The following is a 25,827-nucleotide window of genomic DNA, read 5'->3' on the forward strand; positions in this document are numbered from 1 at the left end:
GCTGTAGAACTGTTCCTGCTTCTTTTATCAGTAGCCTACCCAGAAGGTTACCTGTAATCTAGGAAACAGCAGGAACACTTGAACTAAAGCTCATTTGATGAGCTTTAGTTACAGTGCCCCCGTTGCCTTTTTGAAGTGTGGCGGCACTGATACACGAGACACGGGAGGCTGCTGGAGCACGGTAACCATGTTTCATCAGACTCAATTAGTCAAGTCTTCTCTGATGCACTGTAATTACAGTGCATCAGAACAGCCTCCCAGCACACTACAGGCACCACATGCTCTTTAGTTAATTCACATAAATATAGTCTAATGCACAATGGAGGGTGCCTATATATGAGCATGGAGGTTCCTCCGATGCACTGGCATTCCAGTGTATTGAAGCAGACTCCATCAATCAAGTTTGCTGGAGCATGGCAATTACCCCATGCTTCCCCATGATTAAAAATGGTGGGAGCAGTGCTTGAACTAAAACTCATCTAACGAGCTTTAATTCAAGTGCCCCCAACACCATTTTTTAGTGCGGGGACACTGATATACGAGACGCAGCAGTGCTTTAATGAGAGCAAGCTGCTCTAATTAAAGTGCTGCTCCCCCCTGCCTCCCCCAGAGCACATGTAAAAGAGCACATGTAAAAGAGAAGAGCCACTCGCATGATTAGTGGCCTTCATGACAGACCCTACAGGGGGGGAGGTTGAGAGAGCTGAATCTCTTCAGCCTTCACAAGAGACGGCTGAGGGGAGATCTTGTGGCCGCCTATAAATTTATTAGGGGAGGTCAACGGGGAATAGGGGAAGAGCTGTTTACTAGGGTGCCCCAGGGAATGACTAGGAATAATGGGTGTAAACTAGTTGAGAGTGGATTTAGGTTAGATATTAGGAAGACATTTTTCACAGTAAGGGTGGCCAGGATCTGGGATGGGCTTCCAAGAGAGGTGGTGCTATCGCCTAGCTTGGAGGTCTTCAAGAGGAGGCTAGATAGTCACCTGGCTGGGGTCATCTGACCTCAGTCCTCTTTCCTGCCAGGGGCAGGGGGTTGGACAAGATGATCTATTGAGGTCCCTTCTGACTCTACAATCTACAATCTATGAATCTATGTAGATGCACTCAGCATGATTAAAAATTAAGGATTCACCCAGCTCCTGTCAAAGTAAAAAGAAATGTTCTGATTATTTGAAGTTGGGTCAATTTACTTCCTAAATACAGCTTTATGTGCCATATGTCCAAATTAGAAAAGCTTATCTAAACTCTTCCCGTTCTCAGTTTCTTCATCTATAAAATCAGGGAAAAGCCTGAATGAGGAAAAAAAAGATAAATCAAGTGGGATACTTTTCTGATGCACCTTGAAACTTAACAAAACCTAACAAAACTCTCACATAATATTTTTACATAAAAGTATTAGAATTCAGGTTCATTGAAGTGAAATACCTATCCATAACCCCTCTATTATGACATTAAACCCGACCCCCATTGGTATAAATTATCCAAGAATTTAATTATGTACAGTGGAAAATAATCATACTGTTGGCAGCAGCAGTCCCTCAATATGAGGACAATATTCCAGTAAATAGGGCAGCCATTGGTAAGTCCAGAAATGGAGAAGGAGGCTAATCCAAGATACATATGTTGAACTACAGATATGGCAGATAGTTCCAGAAAGAAGGAATGAGTCCTGGTAATGTCAGGGACACAGTTGTTTCCCTTTATCTCATCTATCCACCTCCATAGTGAGAAGTTGCTCAAAGTAATTGATACCTTGTCATACACATCATGGAACCAGCGGGGGTAATTCAGTGCTTGAAACTTCCAAGTACTGATGTTAAAATCTCCTTTCTTCAGATTTGCCTTCAACATGTCCCTGAATCTTTTCTGTTGCCCACCTCTAGAGTGATGACCATCAGTGAGTTGGAAGTACAGGATCTGTTTCAGGAGCCAGTTGTCAGGCATCCTTGTGACAAGTCCAGTCCAACAAACCTAGCGAAATACAAATATGGCTTCAATGCTGGTGGTATTTGTTTAAGCCAAAGTGGTGGCATTTGTTTCTCTCTCTTCCCAGTTGATATGGAAGATTTTCTGAAGACATCATTGATGATAGCATTCCAAGGCTTTGACATTTTTCCAATATATTATCCAAATTTTACAACCACACAACAGGATAGATGTCACAACAGCCAGGTATATAAGGAGCTTAGTTTGGATCCTAATGTCATGATCATCAAAGAGACAATTTTGGAGACACGTTACACTGTTAAATTTAACAACTGTTAAATATTATTGTCTATGTTAAGTTTATTGGGAAAAGTAGCTACCACAGTAAAGAAAACATTCAACATTCTCCAATGATTGTCCTCTAATTATAATATATGGAGGCTGTTTTGCAGTAGGCTGGTAAAGTACTTCAGTTTTTGTGACATTAACAGCAAGTCCAAGCATTTAATATATTTCACAGAAGCAAATAAGAGTAACATGGAGCCTCCTCAGCTGAGTGGGCACACACAATACAATCATGAGCATACTGAAGAACAGCTATGGAGGCACTGGCTGTCTTAGAATATAGCCAGTTGATGTTAAAGAGATTTCTGTCCATGCAATACTGAGTGCTGATTCCAGATGGAAATCTACTGGCAATGCAATGCAGTATAGCTGCAATACAGATGGAAAAGAGTGTTGGTGAAATCAGGCATCCTTGCTTGACTCTAGATCTAATAGTGAAGGCATTCATTTTTGAGCCACTGCTAAAGCTGGCTGCTGTCGTATCATCATGAAGAAATCTGATGACGGTAGCAAATTTTGGCAGGCATCCACATGTCATCAGTATCTTCCACAAGGCCTCTCTGATGATTGAATCAAAGGTCTTAGGCAGGTGAATGAAAGCTATATAAAGTTCTCAGTGTTGCTCATAACACATCTCCTGCAGCTGTCTAAAAACAAAAATTATATCTATGGTACCTCTGAGTGGTTTGAAACCATACTGGGACTTGGACAGAATCTTTTCAGTGAGGAAAGTGAGTCCATTGAGGAGAATGTTAGTGAGGAGCTTCCAAGCAATGGACAGGAGTGCAATACCGTGAATATTACTGCAATTAGATTTATCTCAACTCTTGAATAAGGTGACAATGTTGACATTTCTCAGGCCTCTGCGACTCTGTTCATGTTTCTAGTTTTTCAAAATAACAGTGTGTAGTTAGTAAGAAAGCTTCCTTCCACCTCGCTTATGAATTTCAGTTCGTAAAACCACATGCTTGCTATTTTTCACCTGCTTAATGCTTTCAAGGCCTCTTGTTAAGTTGTTGGCTCTATAATGCAGTCCTTAATAGGGTGTTGTGGGATGCCTTTGATGGAGTTGTCTTCAGCATTGGAATCTCAGTTCAGGAGCCCTTGGTAATGCTCCTTCCACTGTACACTGATGGTGGAACTGTCTTTAAAGAGTGTCATTCCATCCCTGGACCTCAGGGGAATGGCTACTTTTGTGCTTGGACCATAGACAGCTTTCCATTTATTAGGCTATGGCCTTGAACATGGGCCCTCAGCTTGGCCAACACAGCCATTCATCTAGGTCTGTCATCCCATGGCTGATCACCCAGACAGGGCAAAGCTGGTCTTAATCCTCCAGCAGGACCTAATCCTCCATCCACTCCCTGTCACCAGAATGGCCAGATAGAGTCAACTGACCCTCCACTTCTCCCATATAAACCCCTATGCAGGAAAAGGAAGTATCTAGGCAACAGGGCTCAACCTGATTCCAAACCACTTGTGCTCTGACTTTGCTTACTGCTTAATCTTCCAGCTTCATGATTTGGCTTGTTCCTAGACCCTGCTCCCGGACTAACCTCTGGCTTCCTGATTATGCTTGCTCCTCCTGACTGTGATAAGCACTTCAAACCCCAAGTGGCTTCAGACCTGGCTACCACAATCTAATGTGACTGCACTGAAAAAAAGATAACTACACATGTAGCTGCTCACAAACTTTTAATCTCTTTTGCTTTGTCCTCCTACCACTTCTTTTTCACTCATATCCTCCACAGAGTTTCAGCTGTAATGAGGTGATAAACACATTGTTTCTGTTCTGGAGTTTATGTTATTCTGCCAAGCTTTGAAGGTTCCTTTTTCTCTCATTGAGAGCTTAAATTTAGCTACTGCTCTCACTGAACCAGTCCTGATGTTTCTTTGTGGAGAAGTCTAGATATTTTGTACCTGCCTCATGAACTCCTTTCTTGAAGTTCTCCCAGTGACCAATGGTATCAAGATCATCATGGAAGTCAGAGTATTTCTCACTGAGGCACTGCTGGAAATGATTGCTTTTAGCAGGGTCTTTCAAGCATTCACTACTTAATCTTTTTGGGGGGTTGGTTCTTTTTTTTTGCCATTTTGGGATGATGCAAATGGATATGATAGCAGCTGTCTGCTCTGGTCACAGCTGTAGTAATGTGGATGTCATGACAGTCCTGGATGTCATCACACACTGATGAGGTCAATCAGGTGCCAATATTTTGAGAGGGGATGCATCCATTATGTCTTCCACTGTTGCTTTGCCAGATTAAGGAGTTCATGCTGATGAGACCATATTCTGAACACTTGCTCAGGAGAATTTTGAGTTAACTTTCTTTCCAAGTCTTCTATTTCATTGTGCAAAGTCTCTACCCACTCTGTCTAGGACAGACATTACACATAAACTGGTTTAAGTGATCAGAAACTGGTTTAAACCTGTAACAGAACAGATGTTCAGTGCACATAAACCAATTTGAAAATGGCTGATACTGGTTTGAGATAAACCTGGCTGAATGTAGTATCAGACTTAACTGATTTGCCTCAAGACAGTTTATGCAATGTCTGTTGCAGGCCCCTTGCTGGCTTAAGATAAACCAGACACCCCCAGCATCCCAGCATGCTCTCTGGACTAGCCGTGCTCTCTGCTCCACAGCAGGGCTAGCTGCTCCTCTCTGCTTCCTGGCTGCAGTTCCCCCCCTCCCCCTCACCACTCCCTGCTAAGCAGGAATTCCCCCCTCCCCTCTGCCTTGCTGAGAGGTGCCTGTGTATTAGCTAGCAGACCACATGCTGGCTATGGTCCCTGCTAAATCAACAGGCAGAATCATCAAGTAGCTTGTAATGTCCCTCTGTCGTTTTCTTAATTGGGTGATAAACACGGTCATCAATTCCCTGCTGGGCTAATCAGAGTGTCAGTTGTTAGGATTATCCATCAGGGTACAGATGTTTCAAGTTGCAAATGTCATTACAGTACAGTCGCATCATATGCACATTTAACTTGCATGAATTCAACTATATGCGAGGTGGGAGGGGAGCGGGGCTTGAGTCTGCGGTGGCAGCAGGAGGTTTTGGCAGCATGGTGTTGGCCAGGTGGCATGTAGCCATCACCACCACCCCGCGCTGCGCCGCTGCCACCAGCCGCACAGCTCTAAGCATGGCTCTGCGGCAGCAGCAGGAAGTTTTGGAGGCAGAGGCAGTCACCACTAGTCAACTCGCTATGCAATTTGACTATACATGATTTTCGCCTTACGCGCTGACTTCAGAACCTAACCCCTGCATAAGATGCGACATGCCTGTACTTCATTTGGACCACGGATAGAGTGATCCCACTGGACATGTTTTTCCAGTCAGGTGAATTACATGAATTAGATTTAAAGCACCTTTTCTATCGCCCTCTCTATATGGGGTAAGCAGAGGCAATCCTAAATAGGCCTGGTTAGTCCTGGCTGCAGCTACCAAATTGTGTGCCTATCTCAGTTGCAAGTACAAAATGACCACTATGCAATCATCAGCTCTGTGTAATAACGGACTTCTGGTAATCAGTGCCACGTGCTCCCATTGCCATACAATTTGGCTATTAAAGACACCTATATGTGTCTTGTTTTAATGTGGGAATGCCATTGCACATCAGCACCCACACAAAACTTCACAGGAAGGAAACCATAATCCAATGGCAAGAAAGAACCTAGACAACCAAGATTTCTATTCCACCACTGCCTTCATCTGCCTCTGTAGCCATTGTGAGGTAGTCTTTCTTCATCTTCCTGCTGTATCATTAAGGACTTTTTATTTTTAGATTACTATTAGTCTAGAAACCTTGCCCAGGACCTTGTAATCGAATGACTGTATCAGGAATATACAATTCCACACAGCATTACTCTCAGGAGCATTTCCAGCACATAGGCCCCTCTACTACATCAAGCTTGCAATCCATGGGAGAGGATCCATGTAATTCCTGGGACTGCACTGTGCACAACATTAATTACAGAGTAACTAGTTAGATTTGCTTTATAAAGTAGAAAACAAGCACTGCCTAATCTCAACTGTTTGAAATGTAATTATATATATAATAATTAGAGAAACTGGAGAAATGGATCTACCAAATAAACCCTACATGATTTTTTTTTAAACTGTAATAATTCAACATTAAAATTTTCATGTTATATGTTCTGTATTTTTCCCCTTATAATGTTTCTTTATTAGTCAAGAGGCCTATAAAATGCCAATAAATAAAGACTTGCTGCATAGAGCATAGAGAACAACTTTGTTCTCAGAGGACTTATAGTACTTCATATATATAAATAGTTTTATCCTTCCAAGGGAAGGAAACTATGGAATATCTCTAAAAAGAAATTATTCTGTTCTCAACTCATAAAAACCTGTGTGTTCTTCTCTTATAGGAATAACTTCCCATTTGTATGAAGTTCCTTACACAGGTACAAAATGCTGTATACTCAAAGTTCACAAATTTATAGCCATCCTAAAATCTTTAATCTTCCTGACTGTAATTTGAAGATAAATTAAGTCAGATGAAGCACAACATTAATTTCCTTTTACAGCTTCATCTATACCATTATAGGGACAATTGTACTATAGTGTATCTGTGCCAAATTGTTAAAGAAAAAAGTTCTCCTAAGGTAAGAAGTTAATGAAAATAAGTTACTGGCCAGGCTGATTATGCTAAGAAATTGAAGTTGATATGTCAACATGACTAAGAGGACTTCTTATCCCAATGTTTTAAAGAGTCAGCTGAAATTTGCTTTTAGATACAGCTACATGTTCCCATTCCATTTTTTTTAATATTTCATTGCCGTCACCAAGATTAAAACCAGTCCAGTCACTAATGAATTAAGTAAATCAACCATGCCCGACTGCCATGGAGAACCCTTGAAAGGGGTTATCTTTTATATCTTAATATTGCTAGCCTAAATTCTCACTCAGTGAACAAATAGCCTATAAATGGATACATACATAGGCCCTTACCTAGTGTAGTATACAACACCTCCCAGCAGATTATTGTGGCTAAAACCACAAGTGATTTCTGGTATGTACAGGACCCTATATGCACATTTCTTTCCTTGGTACATCTGTCCACTGCTTCTTTCATAGAAGGCCCACGGGAAGGCCAATCTGCTCATTTCAGAGGGAATGAAAAGTAGAGCTGACAACTTCCACTTAATTTTTTAGCTGCTTAGATGAATGTTTTCTAGAAGATAACTATATGAAATAACCTGCTAGAATTTGAACTTAAATGGCTGGTATATACAAGTTCGTAGGCCTGAAGTCAAAACAGTTGTAATACAGAAGAACCCCAAAATATAAAGACACCCTTCCCTCTTGGGTAGAGTCCAGACATGGTTTTGTGTGTTACACATGTATCTAGGGCAAGCTAATATGAATAAACCTAAATATGCAAAGCATTACCATTAAAATACACTGATTTGAGTCCATAAACTAAACATGTAATTTCACTGCGCAAAGATAAATATTGTTTTAAATTCCAATCTTATTTCACTCAGGCATTTGACTGAACACAAGGCTATATTAGCTTTGTTGTCTAACCTGAAGCAATCTCCAAAAATGTTCACTGTCACTACAATACAAGCTATGAATCTGTTAACTGGATTAAAAATGGAAACTGTTCTATTTATTCTACCTAGTTATGCATTTATAGCTAGGGTTGAGTGAGTACTTGCTTTTCCAGGTCAGCCCTGAAACATCAAAAAAACCCAGGAAAATAATTGGTTCAGACCAAATTAAAAAAAAAAAAAAATTAAAAAATTCTTGCTGAAGTGCAATTCCAAAAAGGTGCATTGTGTTTCAACTCATTTGTGAAGGGACTTGTGGAGACTGAAGTTCACATCCCAACTCTTCCGGAGGGACGAATCCACATCATTCGCATCGCATTCTGTGTGGGCATTCTTGCAACCCCTCCCAATGCAGCTGGGTTTTTTTAAATGTCTAAATAGACAGCGAGCAAAAATGCCTTCCTAGTCTGGTAGTCAGGACACACAGCATATATATTCTTGCTGAATTATTCAGATTTGTGTTTAAACACAGACATATAGGCACACATTTTGAATATGAAACAGGATGGAAATATCTGAAAATACCCTGAAATAGAAGAATACAGCACATTGTTTTCATAATTAGAGCTGGAAAACTGGTTTCCGATTCCGAAGGAATGACCCCCACACACACAAATTTGCCTATGTTTCTACACTAGAACTGTTTTCAACCAAAACCAATGACCTTTCCTTTAAAAAAAAAACAAAAAAACACAGTGCTTTTATTTCAAAATGGAAAATGCAGCAAACCAACCTTTTCCCTTGAACCTTTTCTGATTTTGACAAACTAGTACTCCCTATAACGTATCAATGAAAAATTCCCACCCAGTTCTATTCTTAACGCTCCTATTTCAATCTGTAAATGGGCAGATTAAACAATCGCACTTAGTCAGAAGAGGGGGAAAAGAAAGTCAAGGAAGAACATGCCAGGCATCATCTGATCCCCAGTAACCATTTCCAGGTCTTCTCTATCTCACAACCAGTGGAAGCAAAACAAGAGCCTGAATGAAATAATTGGATGATTAGCATGGTTTAGTTTCTGCTCACTTTGTGATGTACAAGATATATAAAACAGAGTGGATCAGCTTGAAATATGGTATTTCCCCTCAGTTTAACTCAGCATATTTGTTTCGTCTGCTCACAACTCCTAAGAAAACCATGCACTGCAATAAGTTAAGGTGTATATATTCTTTCATCCACCTAAACACCTTTGGAAATAATTCTAATTTAGGGCTTTTCTTTTTACAATGCATATTAATTCTGCTCTTGCACTTGTGGATATAAGTTTCACAAATCCCTACAGGGCCAATTATTTAAATGAAAACAATGTTCTCTTAACGATGCTTTATAAGAGAGATTTCTTTTGACTGGCTTTAGTCATGTTAATTATCAGTAATCAATGAGAAAATGAATCTGAGTTCAGGCAAGTAAGTTTCATACCACTTAGCCATTTCAAAAAGACTATTAGTAAGCAAGAACTATAAGCTTATTAATTAAAAAGCAAAAATTCCCACCACTAATCCTGCATCTGCAAGAATTGACCCTCTTCACCTTTAGAGTGCTCCAAACCACTTTCATGACCTTATTCTCGAAATACATTTTTAGGCAAAAAGAGATTCTTTTCTATTTCAGAATACTTTTTTTTCAATTCATTGTAATTGTTCAAGATATTATTTTATTTATGCCCAAGACATCTTTGAAAAAATATGGTTTGATGATGCAAGCATTATTCATATAAGTCTTCTCAATAAGAACTGTGCATCAACCTGAGCAATACCAGATACAGGAGGGACAGGCAATTATTTTGGGCAGAGGGCCACTTACTGAGTTTTGGCAAGCCATCGAGGGCTGCATGACAGGCAGCCAGGGGCAGATAAATATTCGTTTTCTAATTTTTTTAGGGTCCCCCGCGGGCTGAATGGAATGGCCTGCCAGGCTGCGTGTTGCCCACGGCCGCATTTTGCCTGCCCCTGAGATACAGCACTTTGATAATGGGAAAGATGCCCCAAGTTAACAGTGCAGCATTATATGGCCTGCAACTTTCTAAAGTTTGTGATTAGACCAACAGGTATTTACTTTCCTCAAATATTCTTTGGGAGTTGGCTGAGTACTTGCATTACCTGGCATTTTTCTTTAATAATTAGACAGCAGCGGGACTAACAAGTGTGGTGAGATTCTTAGGATATTTATCATAATAATTAAGCAATGCTGAGAGATTTCAGTTCAGACATCTTGTGATACTTTCTTCACTTGCCTCGGTTTTCCCCATAGATAAGATGCATCTCATCAGTGCTTATTCAACACAGTACCTAAACAAGAAAACTTGGCCACAAAAAAGAATAAGCACACTTTTTCATTCCAGTTTTACAGCAGACTTTTGGCTGCCTGCCAAAGTCTGCTTCAGGGTTATGCAAATGTGTTTTCTCTTCTTCATCAGCATCCAAAATATCATCACTATTGTAAAGTGACATCTGCAAGATCTGGCCCATTCTTCAAAAGAAAGACAGCAAAATATGTTGCACAATAAAATGAGTTAGACATTAATGAACCACGTTTTATTAAGGGAGAGTTTGTCAGGGGCTTTTAGTAGTGATGACATTTTACCCTAGTATCAGATATGCCATGTACTTGGGATTTAATTTTCTAGCTTCAATTATAGAATTATCAGTGGTAACAGGGTAAAAAAGTATCTTGCAATGAAGTGTGTGACAAACTGAGCACTATAAAACAACAGGACCCTTAGCCCCTTTCCAAATCAATAAAGCAGCTCATTTTATGAAGACGGTAAGAGTAAATTATGGACTAGGTTCCACATCTGCTAGCATAAAGCATAGCACAGCCCTAGTGGGAAAATGCACTAGGAGGTTGAAGTAGTTAAGCTTCACCTCCAAATGGGTTATCACGGTCAAAAAAGAGAGAATGGACAAGAAGGTGACATGACCAGAACTAGGAGCCCCTTGCTGTTTCAAGAGTATCTCTTGAACAGCCTTTTCCAATGGGGACTCTAAGAAGCATCAACCATATATTGAATCTGCACCTCTCCTGCACAATGGAATCAGCATAAGGGGATGCAATAGTGAGAACAGCCTTCCCTTTCCTAATGGGAGTCTGCCAAGGGGATCTCAGTGACACACAGACTGGTGTATTTAAAGTCAGAATTCTGTATGTATAGTTTGTGATAGAGAGTGTGATATAAATGTCAGGAAGTCAGTTTACAACTGTATGCGAGTGTCCATGCCCCTGATTCCAATCTTGCTTACAGTGAAATAAATAAGAATGAATTCTGTTAATGTCAAGGAAGTTGAATGGAAATAAAATCAGAGTCAGAATTGTGTTCTATAGAATCATGCAACACAGTAGAAATGTCAGGAACTGCAGAATAGTTTGGAGACTCTACATCTTTTTCAAATCAATAAAAATATCTGTACTTTGCTGCAGATATAATAGAAGACAGTAAAAAAAAAGTCTAGAGGACATATTTTCACCTCAGTACCTGTGCAAACCTGCCAGTGACATTAATAGTAGCAAAGCACTGGACATAAAATAAACCCTTATCTTTCCAATTTGAATTCGAGTATGTGCCAGGAGCTATAGATTACTGAGAAATGCATTGAGTTCTGAGAAATTCAGGAACCAGATTTTTAAGAACTTCTAATGTTATTGAAAAATATTTTTTCAATCTGAAGTCAAATGGCTGTGCTAAGGCATTTTATATTTAAACATGAGAAACATGGAAAATAAATCTTTCCATTACTTGCTGTAGAGTATTATAACCTTGACTGTGAAATTATAGGAATCCATACTGCATGAACTAAAAGAAATGATTAGGCAGCATAAATGAAAAGATAAGTCAATAGAAAACGAAAGAAAGGAAAAATAAGCTTATTCTCTGCCATACACCTACGTACCTACCACTGGCATCACCAAGGGTTTCACATGCATGAGAAAACCACTAAGTTTTCTTAAATAAAGATAAAATCATAGTATCATTAATTTCTCATTAGTTCAAGCAACTTTGCTAAAAAAATTGTTTTCTTAATAAATTTAATGAACCAAATTCTAAAAAGGACTCTCTGTTATCAGTGAAAATACAAGAGGTTCAGTCCGAGGTAGAGTTTGGTCTGTCCAATCTAACAGAAGCAATACAATATTGAAAAAGATTTGTTCATAGCAAAAAATAAACATTGTTAACAAACAAAGTGATATACGCTTCCATTTTCTGTAATGCCAAAACAAAAATTGGTTGAGAACTTATAAAGGAGACACATTAAAAACATAAAATGCAGGTAAGTAGTCACACATTGTAGAAGCATGCAAAATATTCAGCTAATTCCCTTTTCTCTTTACAAGAAAGCAAAATACAGCGAAACATGACTATAAGAAAAGCACGTTAAAATTTGGAATTATAACTCAAACGCGTAAGTCCTGTTCTGTTACCATGAACTTGATATTTTACCAGCTATCTACATGCAACTCTGTTTTTCATCAAAAAAAAAAAAGATAAGTGTAAAGATACCCTTACCTCAACATTGCATTTTTCCCATCACTCCTTATACACCTAACCTGCCTAGTCTGATAACCTAGCTCTACATCCCATGGCTTGGAATGATGGTGGGGTTTGTAAACTTGCAGTCTGAACGTGCTTCGCTCTGTAGAATCCGAACTGAAGTCCAGCATGGTTCTTCCAATCAAACTAACTTCTTTAGGGTGAGGCAGTCTACACTTACTCCAAGGTCCAACCATAAGACTATAGGTATATTCTTCTTCCCCAAGAGAGCAAGAGACAGAAACGTTGCACATTCTTGATTCCGTAAGATTTGGACATTGGGAACCACCATAGAGAGGTGGGGAGAGAACAGAACGAGTTCTGTGTTGTAAACTCTTTACGCAATCCTTGTTGCACCCAGACCATTCTGAGAACTCTGATACAACACAGTCCCGGGGACAGGGTATTAGACAGGCTTGTTCTATAGGTGGTTGTGGTGTAAAATATTCACATATTTCGTTGACAACTATAGTTCTGTTCAGTTTCTGAATACAATGTACACTTCTGTGCTGCAGCCCATGCTGTGCAGTCACACAATCTGAAGTCCTTGGTTTGACTTCGCCATGAGCGAAAGGAACAAGCACACAAATATTCCATTCTGAAACTTCCCACTCAAAGAGCTCAAGGTGCCATTCACAGACTTTAAAGCAACTTCTCTGGTTTTCAGGTTTGTCCCTTTGTTCGCAGTTTGAATGATGGGTTGTCCAACCTTCTACATGGACACACCACACTGCACGACTCCGAATACCACCAGACCCACAGTCACCTACGCATCGTCCCCAGTGACCTATAAAAGAAAGAAAATATTAAGCACGTGATTGAAATGCCCAGGTAAAGGAAAACTGAGCTAGTCCATTTCAGAGACTAATTACAATCCAGTTCAGTTAATTACAATCCAGTCAAACTCCTACTGAAGTCACTGAAACCAATAGCAAGATCAAGCCCTAGGACAATATCACAGTCTTGGTCTACAAGTAAGTAATTATCACCATGTCCTGCAATATCCTGAACACATCATAAAAACTACAGGCTTTGCTACTGTCCTGGTTTTCTTTCCTACTACAGGCTTTCCTACTGTTCCTGGGACAGCTGGTTTTAAACCTTAGGAGAAACAGGAATCAAAGCAGAGTATGACTACACCACTGAAGCCCTGCTGGATCTGCCCCGCTGGACTCTCTTTGCCCCCCTCCTACCCCCGCTGGACTCTGCCCTTCTCCCAGGCAGCAGATATTGTGAAAAGAAGCAACAGCCATATTACAACAGCCCCATTCTTCTATTCTGGGTAGAAAAACTGTTTCCTGTTTAAGACAAGCATAATAGGGAAACAATAACATATCCAATAACTGTTGTTTTTTGTCCAATTTGGATGAAATTCAGGAGTGGTAGACTCTGTAGAGAGAATAAAGCCTGCCAAGTTTCAAGAAGATCAGTGCAGGGGTTTGGGGGGCATAGCGCCCCAAATTCCTGAAAGCAAAACTCATGTCACATCTAGGCGTGGCAACATAGTGGGGTGAAAACTGCAGGGCTGGTAGCTCTTGATGAGGCCACAAAGCCTACCAAGTTTCAAGAAGATTGGTGGAGGGGGTTGGGGGAACTGCCCCTCAAGCTGCAAAAAAGGAAAACTGGTGCCATGGGTGCTTGTGGGACTGACTGTGTCTGTCTTGGGGCAGGGAGGGGAGACACTGCTGCAGGCCTGGCTGCTAAGCTGCCGTGTTACCAGTTACCAATCAATTAATCATGATTCACTCATGGACCAGGGACTAGGGGACCAGCTCAATACACAGGACCTGGCTACTACATAATGAGTTAATGAGCATCAATTAGCACCTACAAAACCAGGCTAAGGAGAGGAAAGAATCAAGACAGACAATCAACTGTCCCAAGACGGACAGTCTTGGCACAAGTTTTGTCTGTCAGCAGCTAGGGGTGCAGGGCCCCAGAACCCCCCTGCACCGATCTCCTCGACAGCTGGTAGGTGTCGTGGCCTCAGCAGGGGCCACCATCCCTGCAGCTGTCACCCCGCTGCACCTTAACACACGCAGTGTCACCCATGGCATGAGTTTTGCTCGTCCTCAGCTTGAGGGGCAGTTCCCCCCAAAGCCCTGCACCGATCTCCTTGAAACTTTGCAGGCTTTGTGGCCTCAGTGGGGGCCACCAACCCAGCAGTTTTGACCCCCCTAGGTTGTAACACACAGCCGTGACATGAGTTTGGCTTTCAAGAATTTGGGGTACAGTTCCTCCCAAACCCCTCCACCGATCTTATTGAAACTTGGCAGATTTCATGCTCTCAGCAGAGGCTACCACCCTGGCAAGTTTCATCCAAATCAGACAAGAAACAACAAAGTTATAGATATTTCATTGATTCCCCATTATACCCTATGGCCAGATCTCCAAGCTCCGGATTGGATCGTGACCATCCAGAGCAGCCAGATCCAAAGCCGGGTTGGATCGCTGCCGACTCGCACAGGCCTACCAGAACCAAAAATGCTTAGTACGTCACAAAGACTGTGGAACTACATTTAATATGTACTTCAGCTGGAGGCTGCCTAGTAGGATATCTGACCAAGAAAGCCAAGGGAGAAACCCAAGCGATATCCCTAGGAACTCTAGTTGAGATTTTAAACAATGTCAGCAAAATCACACTGGGAACTTTTAGTGTAGTTATACTAATTTTATTTAATGACGTAACAAGAAGCAGCTCAAAAGGCAGAATCTTATTTTAGTAAGATAATTTTTTTTCACACAACTGCTATTAAGTCAGAATAGGATCCCAAGTATAAGAACAATAAAATTGCCTGTAAACTGAAAAGGGGGTTGAATTTAGTAAATTAAAATATTTTAAGGACCATGTCTTGAGAGATTACTTTTTATTATCACTCCTTTCCTTAGAAACTTTCTAAAACCAATTAACAGAATTATTTCATTGAGTAATACTATTGCAATTATAATACTTGCTTGAAAATACACAATTGTATTGTTCTTTAACAGTTTTTAGACAAGAAAAAAACTACAATAAGTAGTGGGTTGATTTATAACAATAAATGCAACTTCAGAATATTTCAAATTGTACACAAAAATATAAAAATAAAAATAACCATAATCAGTTATGTTTACAAATATAAGTGTATGGGCACACAACAGGTTTACTATATAGAGTGGACAGGTGACACGCATCTCAACTAAAGAATAAAATAACTCATGTGTGTATCTTTGCTACTTGGGAACAAATATTGTGTGTTCACTCCCTTAGTCTTTTTGGGTGTCTGTACATGTGCTCTTGGGTTGGTTGGTTTGGGGGCAAGTTTTAATTACAGCGGCTCCCAGAGAGCAACGTTTGCAGTTGTATAAGTGGTGAAACGTGCATCAGCACTGGGAAAATGGTGGTGGGTGCACTTTTGAACAAAAACATAAAGAAGGTGCTTTAATTCAAAAGCACATCACCACCATTTTCTGTGCACTGAGGTGTATTTCGCTGCTTATACAACCGCACGCAATGCAACGCAATGTGCATCAGTTTGTGTGCAGAGCAGACTCAACCTCTGGTTCATCATGGGACCAAAAAGTATACATATAAATGCCCAGTAAGAGCACACACAACATTTAGTCTAACTTAACTGCAATGTAATATAGGCAGTCCTCAACTTACAACATTATGAGTTACAACATTTCGCACTTAAAACATTTATAAATTGACACCCTTTTTCAACTTTAGTTTTGACTTTACAACACTTGATCCGATGTGATGCCACGCCAGCGAACAAGTTTGCTGCATCACTCATCTCCCTAGAGAACATCGGTCCAACCTTCCTAGAACACTTTCTTTAAGAAAGCAGACAAGACTCCAGAAAAACCTGCAGCCAAGACTCCTGAGAAGACTTCAGTCAAGAACCCTTCAAAAAGTGCAACCAAGAGCCCTTCAAAAAGTCCGGCAAAGTCACCTCAAAGAAGTCCTTCCAAATCAATATGGTTGCTATTTACAATAAAAATACATCAATGCAGCTATATTTCTCATCTATAATTGATCAAGTACAAAATTCTGGGGTATTTTTAGTGAAAATAGGGTATTGGACTTAGGTTCAGGAACCAATCCCCCATTTATAACATTGTTTCTTACGACAAAATTGGTTCCGAGTTACAACGTTTCGACTTAAGACACGGTTTTCAGAAACCAATTGTGTCGTAAGTCCGAGGGCTGCCTGTAAACCAAAAAGACAAGTCCTTGCTTAGGCATTCCAGTCCCCCACCTTTTACAGTTTCTGCTTTATAATGTAACCTTTATAATGTAGTTCACCTGCATTCTTTTGTCATGCTAGCTCAAGGTGTCTGCGACCCTCTCCTGTTCTCTTAGCTCCGTCTCCAGCACATACATGTGATGATTGTGACAGGTCTTTGCCAACACCTCCCACCTCTCAGTCTGGTCCTGCGGGGCTTGGCCCTATGCTCATGGGTGGCAAAGGACCAGCCAGGTTCCCCAGCCTCTTCCCCTTCCCCCATGGCCTTCGGGAGCTAAGGGGAATCGCACCTCCTCCTCTCCTTCCCTCTCCCATTATCAACTACTTAGTCTCTGCCAGAGATGGGAGGGGATGAAGTCTTCTCCTTAAGAAGGGTCCTAATCTTGTGCCTTCCTCCAGTAAGTCTCTGGGTAGGAAAACACATCTGCTAGGTAGGTGGGTCAATAACTGAGAAACAATCAAAGCTGTTAGCCCTGCAGTCTTGATGGCAATTGGATTAACATTTTAACAAGGTGTTAGTTAACTTTGCTGTGTAGGCAGTGGTTTGACATGCAGTTGTTAAAGAACTGGCAGGAACTGGCAGGGAGGAAATAAACTCCGTCCCTGCCCCCTTCTCCATGCCAGCCAGCATCTCACTGCACCCTGCCCCTGCCACTGCAGCAGTGGCGGGGGGGAGGACTGAGAGGGGCTGCTGTGCCCTGGCCAGGCAGACCCTGGCTGGGGTCCTGGAGGACAGGGGAGGGTGGGGAATAAGCTCCATCTCTGCCCCCTTCAACTCAGGGGGCCATGCCGAGCTGGTATCTGGCCACACCCCTGATCCTGCTCCAGCTAGAGGGGAGAGGGGCGACAGCCCAGCCCAGGGCTGAAAAGCATGCTGGGATGCTGGGGGACTCTGATTTAAACTTAAACCAGGAAGGGGTCTGGGACAAAAGTCCCATGAACCAGTTTAACCCAGATGAGTTAAGTCTGATACTGCATTCAACCAGGTTGATCTTAAACTAGTTTTGGCCATTTTGAAACTGGTTTATATGCACTGAGTTTCTGTTCTGTTACAGGTTCAAACCAGTTTCTGGTTACTTGAACTGGTTGATGTGTAACTTCTGTCCCTAGCCCTAGTGGCCACGCCCTGTAATATCACCCAGCTCTTAATACAGAGTACATTTGCTAAATTTACTAAAATCTGGGGTAATTTACTCAGTAATAATCTTGCTGTAAATCCACACCCTAAACATGTTTTATTAATGACAATTATAGTATAAAGTACTTCAATCAAAATGCAAATGCCTACTTATCATAGCCCAACAAGGTAGGGTAATTTTCAATATATGCATTAGCATAACTAGGGGAAGATGACTGGGGCATTAGCCCCAAGACACCCACTTAGACGGAATGCAGAAACAGCTGCCACCACTGTTGCTACTGCCCAGAGTGCAGAACCTGGTCATTACGCCTCTGTAACAGAGAGTATTACAAGAAGTAGACGCGGTCCAGTTAGACGCGGGAGCGGCGAGAGACACACGGGTGAAAGCTCGCTGCGCCCCCGCTCAACCCCGCACAAACAGGCGCACTTCTCTGCCGGCACGTGAGTTAGCGCGGAGTTCGCGCAGGAGGGAGTGCGGGTGGGCGCCGGACCCTGCCTGTGCACCCCCCAGGGTAAACCGTCCCAGCCGTAGCCAGCCTACCAGAGGCATGACACGGATGGGCACGCGCCGCACCCCGAGGGTCCCCTCGGGCTCCGCGGCCCCCCCTCTGGCACCTCAGAGACGGCCACCCAGACGGAGCCCCTGGTTCCGGGCTCCACGCAGACGGAGCCCCTGGCTCTCAGCTGTGGGGGCTGCCTGTCCCTTTTTCAGGCTCTGGGGCCTGGGAGCATGGCGACCTCCCCTTGCGGGGTCTGCTCCCTTTTGGGGTCTCTGGCGCGCCAGCTGGAGGAGCTCCAAGCCACAGTCCACAGACTGCGTGCCATCAGGGACTGCGAGCAGGAGATAGACTCCTACTGCCAGGCCCTTCTCCCCTGGGAGGCGGAGGGTAGATCACAGTCTCCCTCCAGGCCAGAGGAGGACTCTGGGACCTCCTGCTGTGTCCAGCCAGGGGCATGGACCACGGAGGTCAAGGTCCCTAAGGCCCGCCGCACCAAGGCCCCTCCCCCGCCAGAACTGAGCAACAGGTACGCACCTCTTGCTGCCCCAGCAGAGCCTGCTGAGTTGCCGGCCCCCACAGACAACATGGGCCTAACTGCAGCTCCCACCCCTGCTCTCCCCAAGACAAAACATAAGGTGTTTTTTGTGGGAGACTCCCTCCTGAGGGGGACGGAGGGGCCAATCTGCCACCCCAACCCCTTAGCCCGGCAAGTCTGCTGCTTCCCAGGGGCCCGCATCCGGGACATTGCGGAAAGGATCCCCAAGCTCCTCAAACCCACAGACCACTATCCCATGCTCCTTATCTGTGTGGGCACCAATGACACGGCTCGGAGCACTCCCAGCCAGGTCATGAGGCGCTACAGGGATGGGAGCGGGGCTTAAGGGTCTGGGGGCACTGGTGGTGTTCTCGTCGATCCTCCCAGTCTCAGGCTATGGGCTGAGAAGGGACAGGAGGATCTATGTGGTCAACCAAAGACTGCGGCGCTGGTGTCGTCAGGAAGGCTTTGGCTTTCATGACCACAGCCCGCTCTTTGGCGAGAGAGGCAGCGAGCTGCTGGGAAGAGATGGTCTCCACCTCTCTCCCCTAGGGAGGAGGCTCTTCTCAGCCAGACTGGCTGACCTGCTCCACCGGGCTTTAAACTAAGCCCGCTGGGGGACGGGGGGACTACCGCCACTGCTGGCCCGCTGAGCAATCCTTGCAAAGCCAGCGGATCACGTCACTCAAGGGAGCCCACCCCAGCCCCAGCCCTGGTAAAATCTGTGGGCAAGGAAGGAGCCCCCCAGGGGGCACTTGCCTGCCTGTACACAAATGCCAAGAGCTTGGGGAATAAGCAGGAGGAGCTCATCCTCCTGCTCAGTGCAAACGATTACGATGTCATAGGGATCACGGAGACCTGGTGGGACTCCACCCATACTGGACCACAGGGATAGATGGCTATACCCTGTACAGGAGGGATTGTATAGAGAAAAGGGGCGGAGGTGTAGCTCTTTATGTTAAGGAAAGCTACACGTCCCTGCAAGCCAAAATTGGCGACCAGGGTGGACGGCTGGAGACCCTCTGGGTTAAAATCCGTGGGGAGCACAACACAGGGGACACGATGGTGGGAGTCTATTACAGACCTCCCACCCAAAGTCCTGAGCTAGACCAGGAGTTTGCCCAGGAACTGGCTGAGGCAGCTTGCTCCAGGACCATGGTTGTCATGGGTGACTTCAATTACCCAGACATCTCATGGGAGGATCGCTCAGCAAAATCTGAGCGGTCGCAGAGCTTCCTCTCGTGCGTGGATGACCTCTACCTGACTCAAGAAGTCTATGGGCCAACGAGAGGCAAAGCGCTGCTCGACCTGGTACTGGCTACTGGGGATGACCTAGTTGGCGACCTAGTGATCGATGGGAAGCTGGGTGACAGCGACCACGAGCTGATCACCTTCACCATCCGCCGAAAAGCTAGCAAGTCAGTCAGCAACACGGAAGTCCTTGACTTCAGGAAAGCCAACTTTGACAAGCTCAGGAGGCTTGTCAGTGAGGCCCTAAGGGACTGTGACCACAGGGAGAGGGGAGTTCAAGAAGAGTGGTTGCTCCTCAAGGGAGCGATCCTCAATGCACAAACTAAGTCTATTCCATCTCGGAGGAAAGGCAGCAAGAGGGCACAGCAGCCCCCCTGGCTCTCCAGGGACCTAGCAGACCTCCTGAGGCTAAAAAGAAAGGCCTACAAAGGATGGAGGATGGGAGTCACCTCCAAGGAGGATTATTCTGCACTGGTCCGGTCCTGTAGGGAGCAGACCAGGAAAGCCAAGGCTGCAACTGAACTCCAGCTAGCTTTGAGCAACAAGGACAATAAAAAGTCCTTTTTCAGATATGAGGGGAGCCGGAGGAAAAGCAGGGGCAATGTTGGACCCCTGCTGAACCAGATGGGGCAACTGACAACTGACGCCCAGGAAAAAGCCAACCTATTAAATAGGTACTTTGCGTCGGTCTTTCATCAGCCCCATGGAACGCCCGTGCCTGCTACAGGGCCGGGAAGTCCGGGTGAGGGTGATCCCCTGCCCTCCATTAATGCTGACTTTGTGAAGGAACATCTTGAGAAGCTGGATACCTTCAAGTCAGCCGGCCCTGACAATCTTCGCCCCAGGGTACTCAAGGAGCTGGTGAGCATCATAGCCCAGCCTCTAGCACGGATCTTTGAAAACTCTTGGCGGTCTGGTGTAGTGCCCGAAGACTGGAAGAAGGCCAATGTGGTGCCTATCTTCAAGAAAGGGAGGAAAGTGGATCTGGCTAACTATAGGCCCATCAGCCCAACTTCTATCCTGGGGAAGATCTTAGAAAAGTTTATTAAGGAGGCCATCCTTAATGGACTGGCCAACACCAACATCTTAAGGGATAGCCAGCACGGGTTTGTTGCGGGTAGGTCTTGCTTGACCAATCTCATTTCCTTCTACGACCAGGTGACCTATCACCCGGACAAGGGAGATGAGATTGATGTCATATATCTTGACTTCAAAAAAGCCTTCGATCTGGTTTCCCATGATCACCTCTTGAAGAAACTGGCCAATTGTCGCCTTGGGTCCTCCACGATCCACTGGCTGGAAAATTGGCTCCGGGGTCAGACCCAGAGGGTAGTAATTGATGGAAGTCACTCATCGTGGTGTCCTGTGACCAGTGGGGTCCCCCAGGGCTCTGTCCTTGGACCCATACTGTTCAACATCTTCATTAATGATGCGGACACTGGAGTCAGAAGCGGACTGGCCAAGTTCGCCGATGACACCAAACTTTGGGGCAAAGCATCCACACCAGAAGACAGGCGGATGATCCAGGCTGACCTGGACAGGCTCAGCAAGTGGGCGGATGAGAATCTGATGGTGTTCAATGCCAATAAATGCAAGGTTCTCCACCTTGGGAAAAAAAACCCGCAGCATCCTTATAGGCTCAGCAGTTGGCTAGCACTATGGAAGAAAGAGACTTGGGGGTCATCATTGACCACAAGATGAACATGAGCCTGCAGTGCGAAGCTGCGGCTAGTAAAGCGACCAAAACGCTGGCTTGCATCCATAGATGCTTCTCAAGCAAATCCCGGGACGTCATTCTCCCCCTGTACTCGGCCTTAGTGAGGCCGCAGCTGGAGTACTGCGTCCAGTTTTGGGCTCCACAATTCAAAAAGGATGTGGACAAGCTTGAGAGAGTCCAGAGAAGAGCCACGCGCATGATCAGGGGTCAGGGAAGCAGACCCTACGATGACAGGCTGAGAGCCCTGGGGCTCTTTAGCCTGGAAAAGCGCAGGCTCAGGGGTGATCTGATGGCCACCTACAAGTTTATCAGGGGTGACCACCAGTATCTAGGAGACCATTTGTTCACGAAAGCGCCCCAAGGGATGACGAGGTCGAATGGTCACAAACTACTACAAGATCGTTTCAGGCTGGACATAAGGAAGAATTTCTTTACTGTCCGAGCCCCCAAGGTCTGGAACAGCCTGCCGCCGGAGGTTGTTCAAGCGCCTTCATTGAACACCTTCAAGATGAAACTGGATGCTTATCTTGCTGGGATCCTATGACCCCAGCTGACTTCCTGCCCTTTGGGCGGGGGGCTGGACTCGATGATCTTCCGAGGTCCCTTCCAGCCCTAATGTCTATGAAATCTATGAAAGTGTAACAAAGAAGGCACAAACTGACACTGTTCTCAGGTTTAATCTGAGGGCAAAGGTCTGTCATGTGATGCACAGTATTTTTATTGGCTTACTGGGTATGCTCAAGTTTGGATACATAATGCTCAGATATGCTGTGCTGACTAATGGTCCATACCTGCTTTCCATCTGGACTGCAAAACTCCTCTTAAACTAATTGCATACCTGAACTAAATAGAGAAGGATTAAAAGAGAATCCAATGGAGTCTACAATCTGTCCCTAAAAAGTCTCCTCTCTGGCAAAACTTGATCTAAACTATTCTAATGGGTTAGAAGTTGGGAGACTTGAAGTAACAGAATGCTAATCTGCATACTTATAAATGGCATACTTACAATTTGAATATTTCAATTTCATAGTCCTAATTTGTAAGCCACATGTAACTTTAGTCATTTTAAACATAGAATATTCCACAAATACAGTATTTAGCTGCGTGTTTTCCTGCCTTTGTAAACTAAAATTATTATAATCATGCACAACCTTAGGAAACCTACCAAAAAATATTTGCATAGGATTTGAAATAAAAGAACAAAGTATTTTGTACTTGAAAGTTTACAGATTATCTGTCTGCAACAGGAGTAGGCAGGAAATATACTCTCACAGCACACAAGAGAGAGGAAAACACAGAAAACCTGGAAATGGAGAGGTCATTCCAGCTTCGCTTTATCTTTCAAGCGCAGATTACGTTCAGCGAGCTGTCGTCTCACTCAGTGTAATTCTATTGTCTCGTGAGATTGATAGAGGCCTACTACTACAGATTATCCTCTGGTCATCCACTGTTTTTTAATTTAAAGTGTGCACTTTATACTACACTGACGGCAGGTCAGTTTTACTCAACTTTATCCTCCCTACAGTGAAGACCCCTCAACAACAACATGAACCCCATTTCTTAGTTCGCGCATTCCCAATAAACAGGGATTCATACCAGGTTTCCCTGGTAGGCAAACAAAGGTGTTGTTCTTTTAAGAAGCATTATGAAGCACTTTCTTCAAAATTACTTACAGCGGGCTTGTCTTAATTTTCTTTAGCTAAAGAGACTTTTTAACGAGGAGCGAGATCCACACGTGGGGAGGGTGCCTCTTGCAAATGGACCCCAAGTGCATTACTACACCGCTACGTATGGCTATAAAAAAGATCATAACAGACAAGCTTGTTGACAGTCACGTTTTCAGGTTAACACAATCAACTAACCCAGTGGTTTTCAAACTGGGATAAATGTACCCCCAGAGGTACATGACATTTTCCTTAGGGGTACACACCTCAATTTGAATAATGGCATTGGAGTTTCTGATTGGTCACGTGTCGACACTCTTCCAAAGGAATGAACATGCAGAGACGCATCATGTGTAGGGGATATGAGCATCCATATATTGCAGGTAAAGGAGGTATGTAGCCAAAAAAGTTTGAAAACCACTGATCTAACTATTATTATTATTATTATTATTATTATATGCTCACACTAAGGGTAAAATTATGTTTAAAATCATAAATTGAAACATTTCAGTAGCATGTTCAAAATACTTCAACATTTTCTCAGGGTAGACAAGGTTTCATTGATAATTTGCAACAAAGATTCAGATGAAAAATGAAACATAGGGATTCATCTAGGCATGCACCCCACAGGCAGTGCATCTGAGCTCTAGCTCAGATAGGCTGCCAGAGCAATGTGGGAAGCATATTTTCCCTGCAGCAGCCATTTTCCCTGCTGTTCCAGAGCTGTGAATTTAACACCAGTCATAATCAGCTAATACTAAAATGCAATTAAAAATTGGTAAAATTTTCAAAATTGCTTAAGATTCAGATCTAACAAAGGACTTGGGCACCTAAGGCAGACCTTGGTGGAATTTAGGCCAAAATAATAACCCTAAAACCCCCCAAGAATAAATAAATAAAACTGAAAGATGTAGTGGTAACTTGCTTTGTATGAAAGCATGGCTGCAAAGGCAGGAGCTGCCCTCTTCTACAACAGCCTTAGGGCTAGGGAACTCACCCACAGAGCTGTTCTCTCTTTTCCCCCAAGCGGATTTGAACGTAAACCACCTTAATGCAGGAAAATGCCCTAAAAAACAGACTGCTAGTTATCTGGGAGGGGCTGGGGGGCCACTTCCACCTTCCTTCTTGAAGTTCAAAAAACACTGGAACAAGTTGCAGTGTGAAGGATCACAACTTTGGGCTCGTATATTGTGAGTCAGACTTTTTCTGTCCCTAAGGTATTTTTGAAAATACTGATTTTAGCCTGTATTTCACACAAAAAAGACAGGTAAATTACCAAAAGGTGGCACACAGAAAATCTGAATAGGAAATGGTAACTAAATAATACAAATTTACAATATGGCATATATTTTCAAGAGAAATAAATGTACTAACAGATAAAAAATGGAGACTTTAAAATTAATATTCAGTTAAATAACATGTCATGATCCACTATCTGTCACTGTCTGTCATTATCAAAATGACAGGCAAAAAGCCATATTATTCAAGTGTTGCTGCATTAAATGGCTTATTTATTTAATGTTGATCATTGAAGTATAATTATTATAAAGAATAATCACAATGCATATGTACCATCATTTTATTCATTAAAGCATATTCATCTAAAACAATTTTAACACATATTCTCTATGATGAACTTTCTTGGTTACAGAAAAAAAGCTGTTTAACATATTTCTTAAAATATTCCTTCATTAGATCACCCTTTAGATCAGTGCTTTTCAACTGGCGTGCCATAGTTTTTGGAAAAATGAGAAGTTCTCCAGCCACCTAGCGCTAACGAATCAGCTGCGTCAACGAGATATGCACAGAAGACTTGCACATGTGTTGGCTGTGAGGGAGAGAGAGAACCGGCCGAGCAGAAGGAAATTCATCTACTGCGCACATGTTGGCTGTGGGGGACGTGCAGTTCATGAGCCACTGAACAGCTGTGCCGCGGATTTTTGCCATGGCAATGAGCTACAATGATCTTATAAGGATGGGGATGGGGAATGCCTTAACAGGTGTGCCATGGAAAAAATGTATTCATGTAAGTTTGCCTTGGGCTGGAAAAGGTTGGGAAACACTGCTTTAGATGACTTCCTACATGGAAATATTTCTTTAATTAGATTATTCCCTTCACTGTAGACTTTAAATTTTTCTCTGCAACATATTATACCATCTCAAAAAAAGACTTTTCCTAGGGATCAAAGAATTTCAGTTTAATTAATACGATGCACAGCTATGTTTTTACATATCTACATCAAAGTAGCCTTAAAAAACCAAAAGGAAATACACTCAAGTTACATAGGAGTGCTACACAAATTCCACTCACCAGAAATCCTTATAATGCTCTCCCATACTGCAGAATCGTGCAACAGAATTGTTCTTAGGTATAGGTTTTTATTTCTTACAGTGGATATAAGGAAATAGA

General features: G+C 43.3%; 1 protein-coding gene across 2 annotated transcripts in view; it reads right to left on the reverse strand.

Annotated features, from left to right (window-relative positions):
- THSD7B (thrombospondin type 1 domain containing 7B) overlaps positions 1-25,827 on the reverse strand; it is a 680,297-nt gene that overhangs the window by 442,452 nt on the left and 212,018 nt on the right. For both annotated transcript variants that reach the window (XM_019480192.2, XM_019480191.2), the window contains exon 3: positions 12,354-13,164. In XM_019480192.2, coding sequence (XP_019335737.2) covers positions 12,354-13,164 — 811 coding nt within the window. The remainder of the gene's footprint in view (positions 1-12,353; positions 13,165-25,827) is intronic.

This window comes from Alligator mississippiensis, chromosome 4 (genome assembly GCF_030867095.1).
Source record: "Alligator mississippiensis isolate rAllMis1 chromosome 4, rAllMis1, whole genome shotgun sequence".
Lineage (NCBI taxonomy): Eukaryota > Metazoa > Chordata > Crocodylia > Alligatoridae > Alligator > Alligator mississippiensis.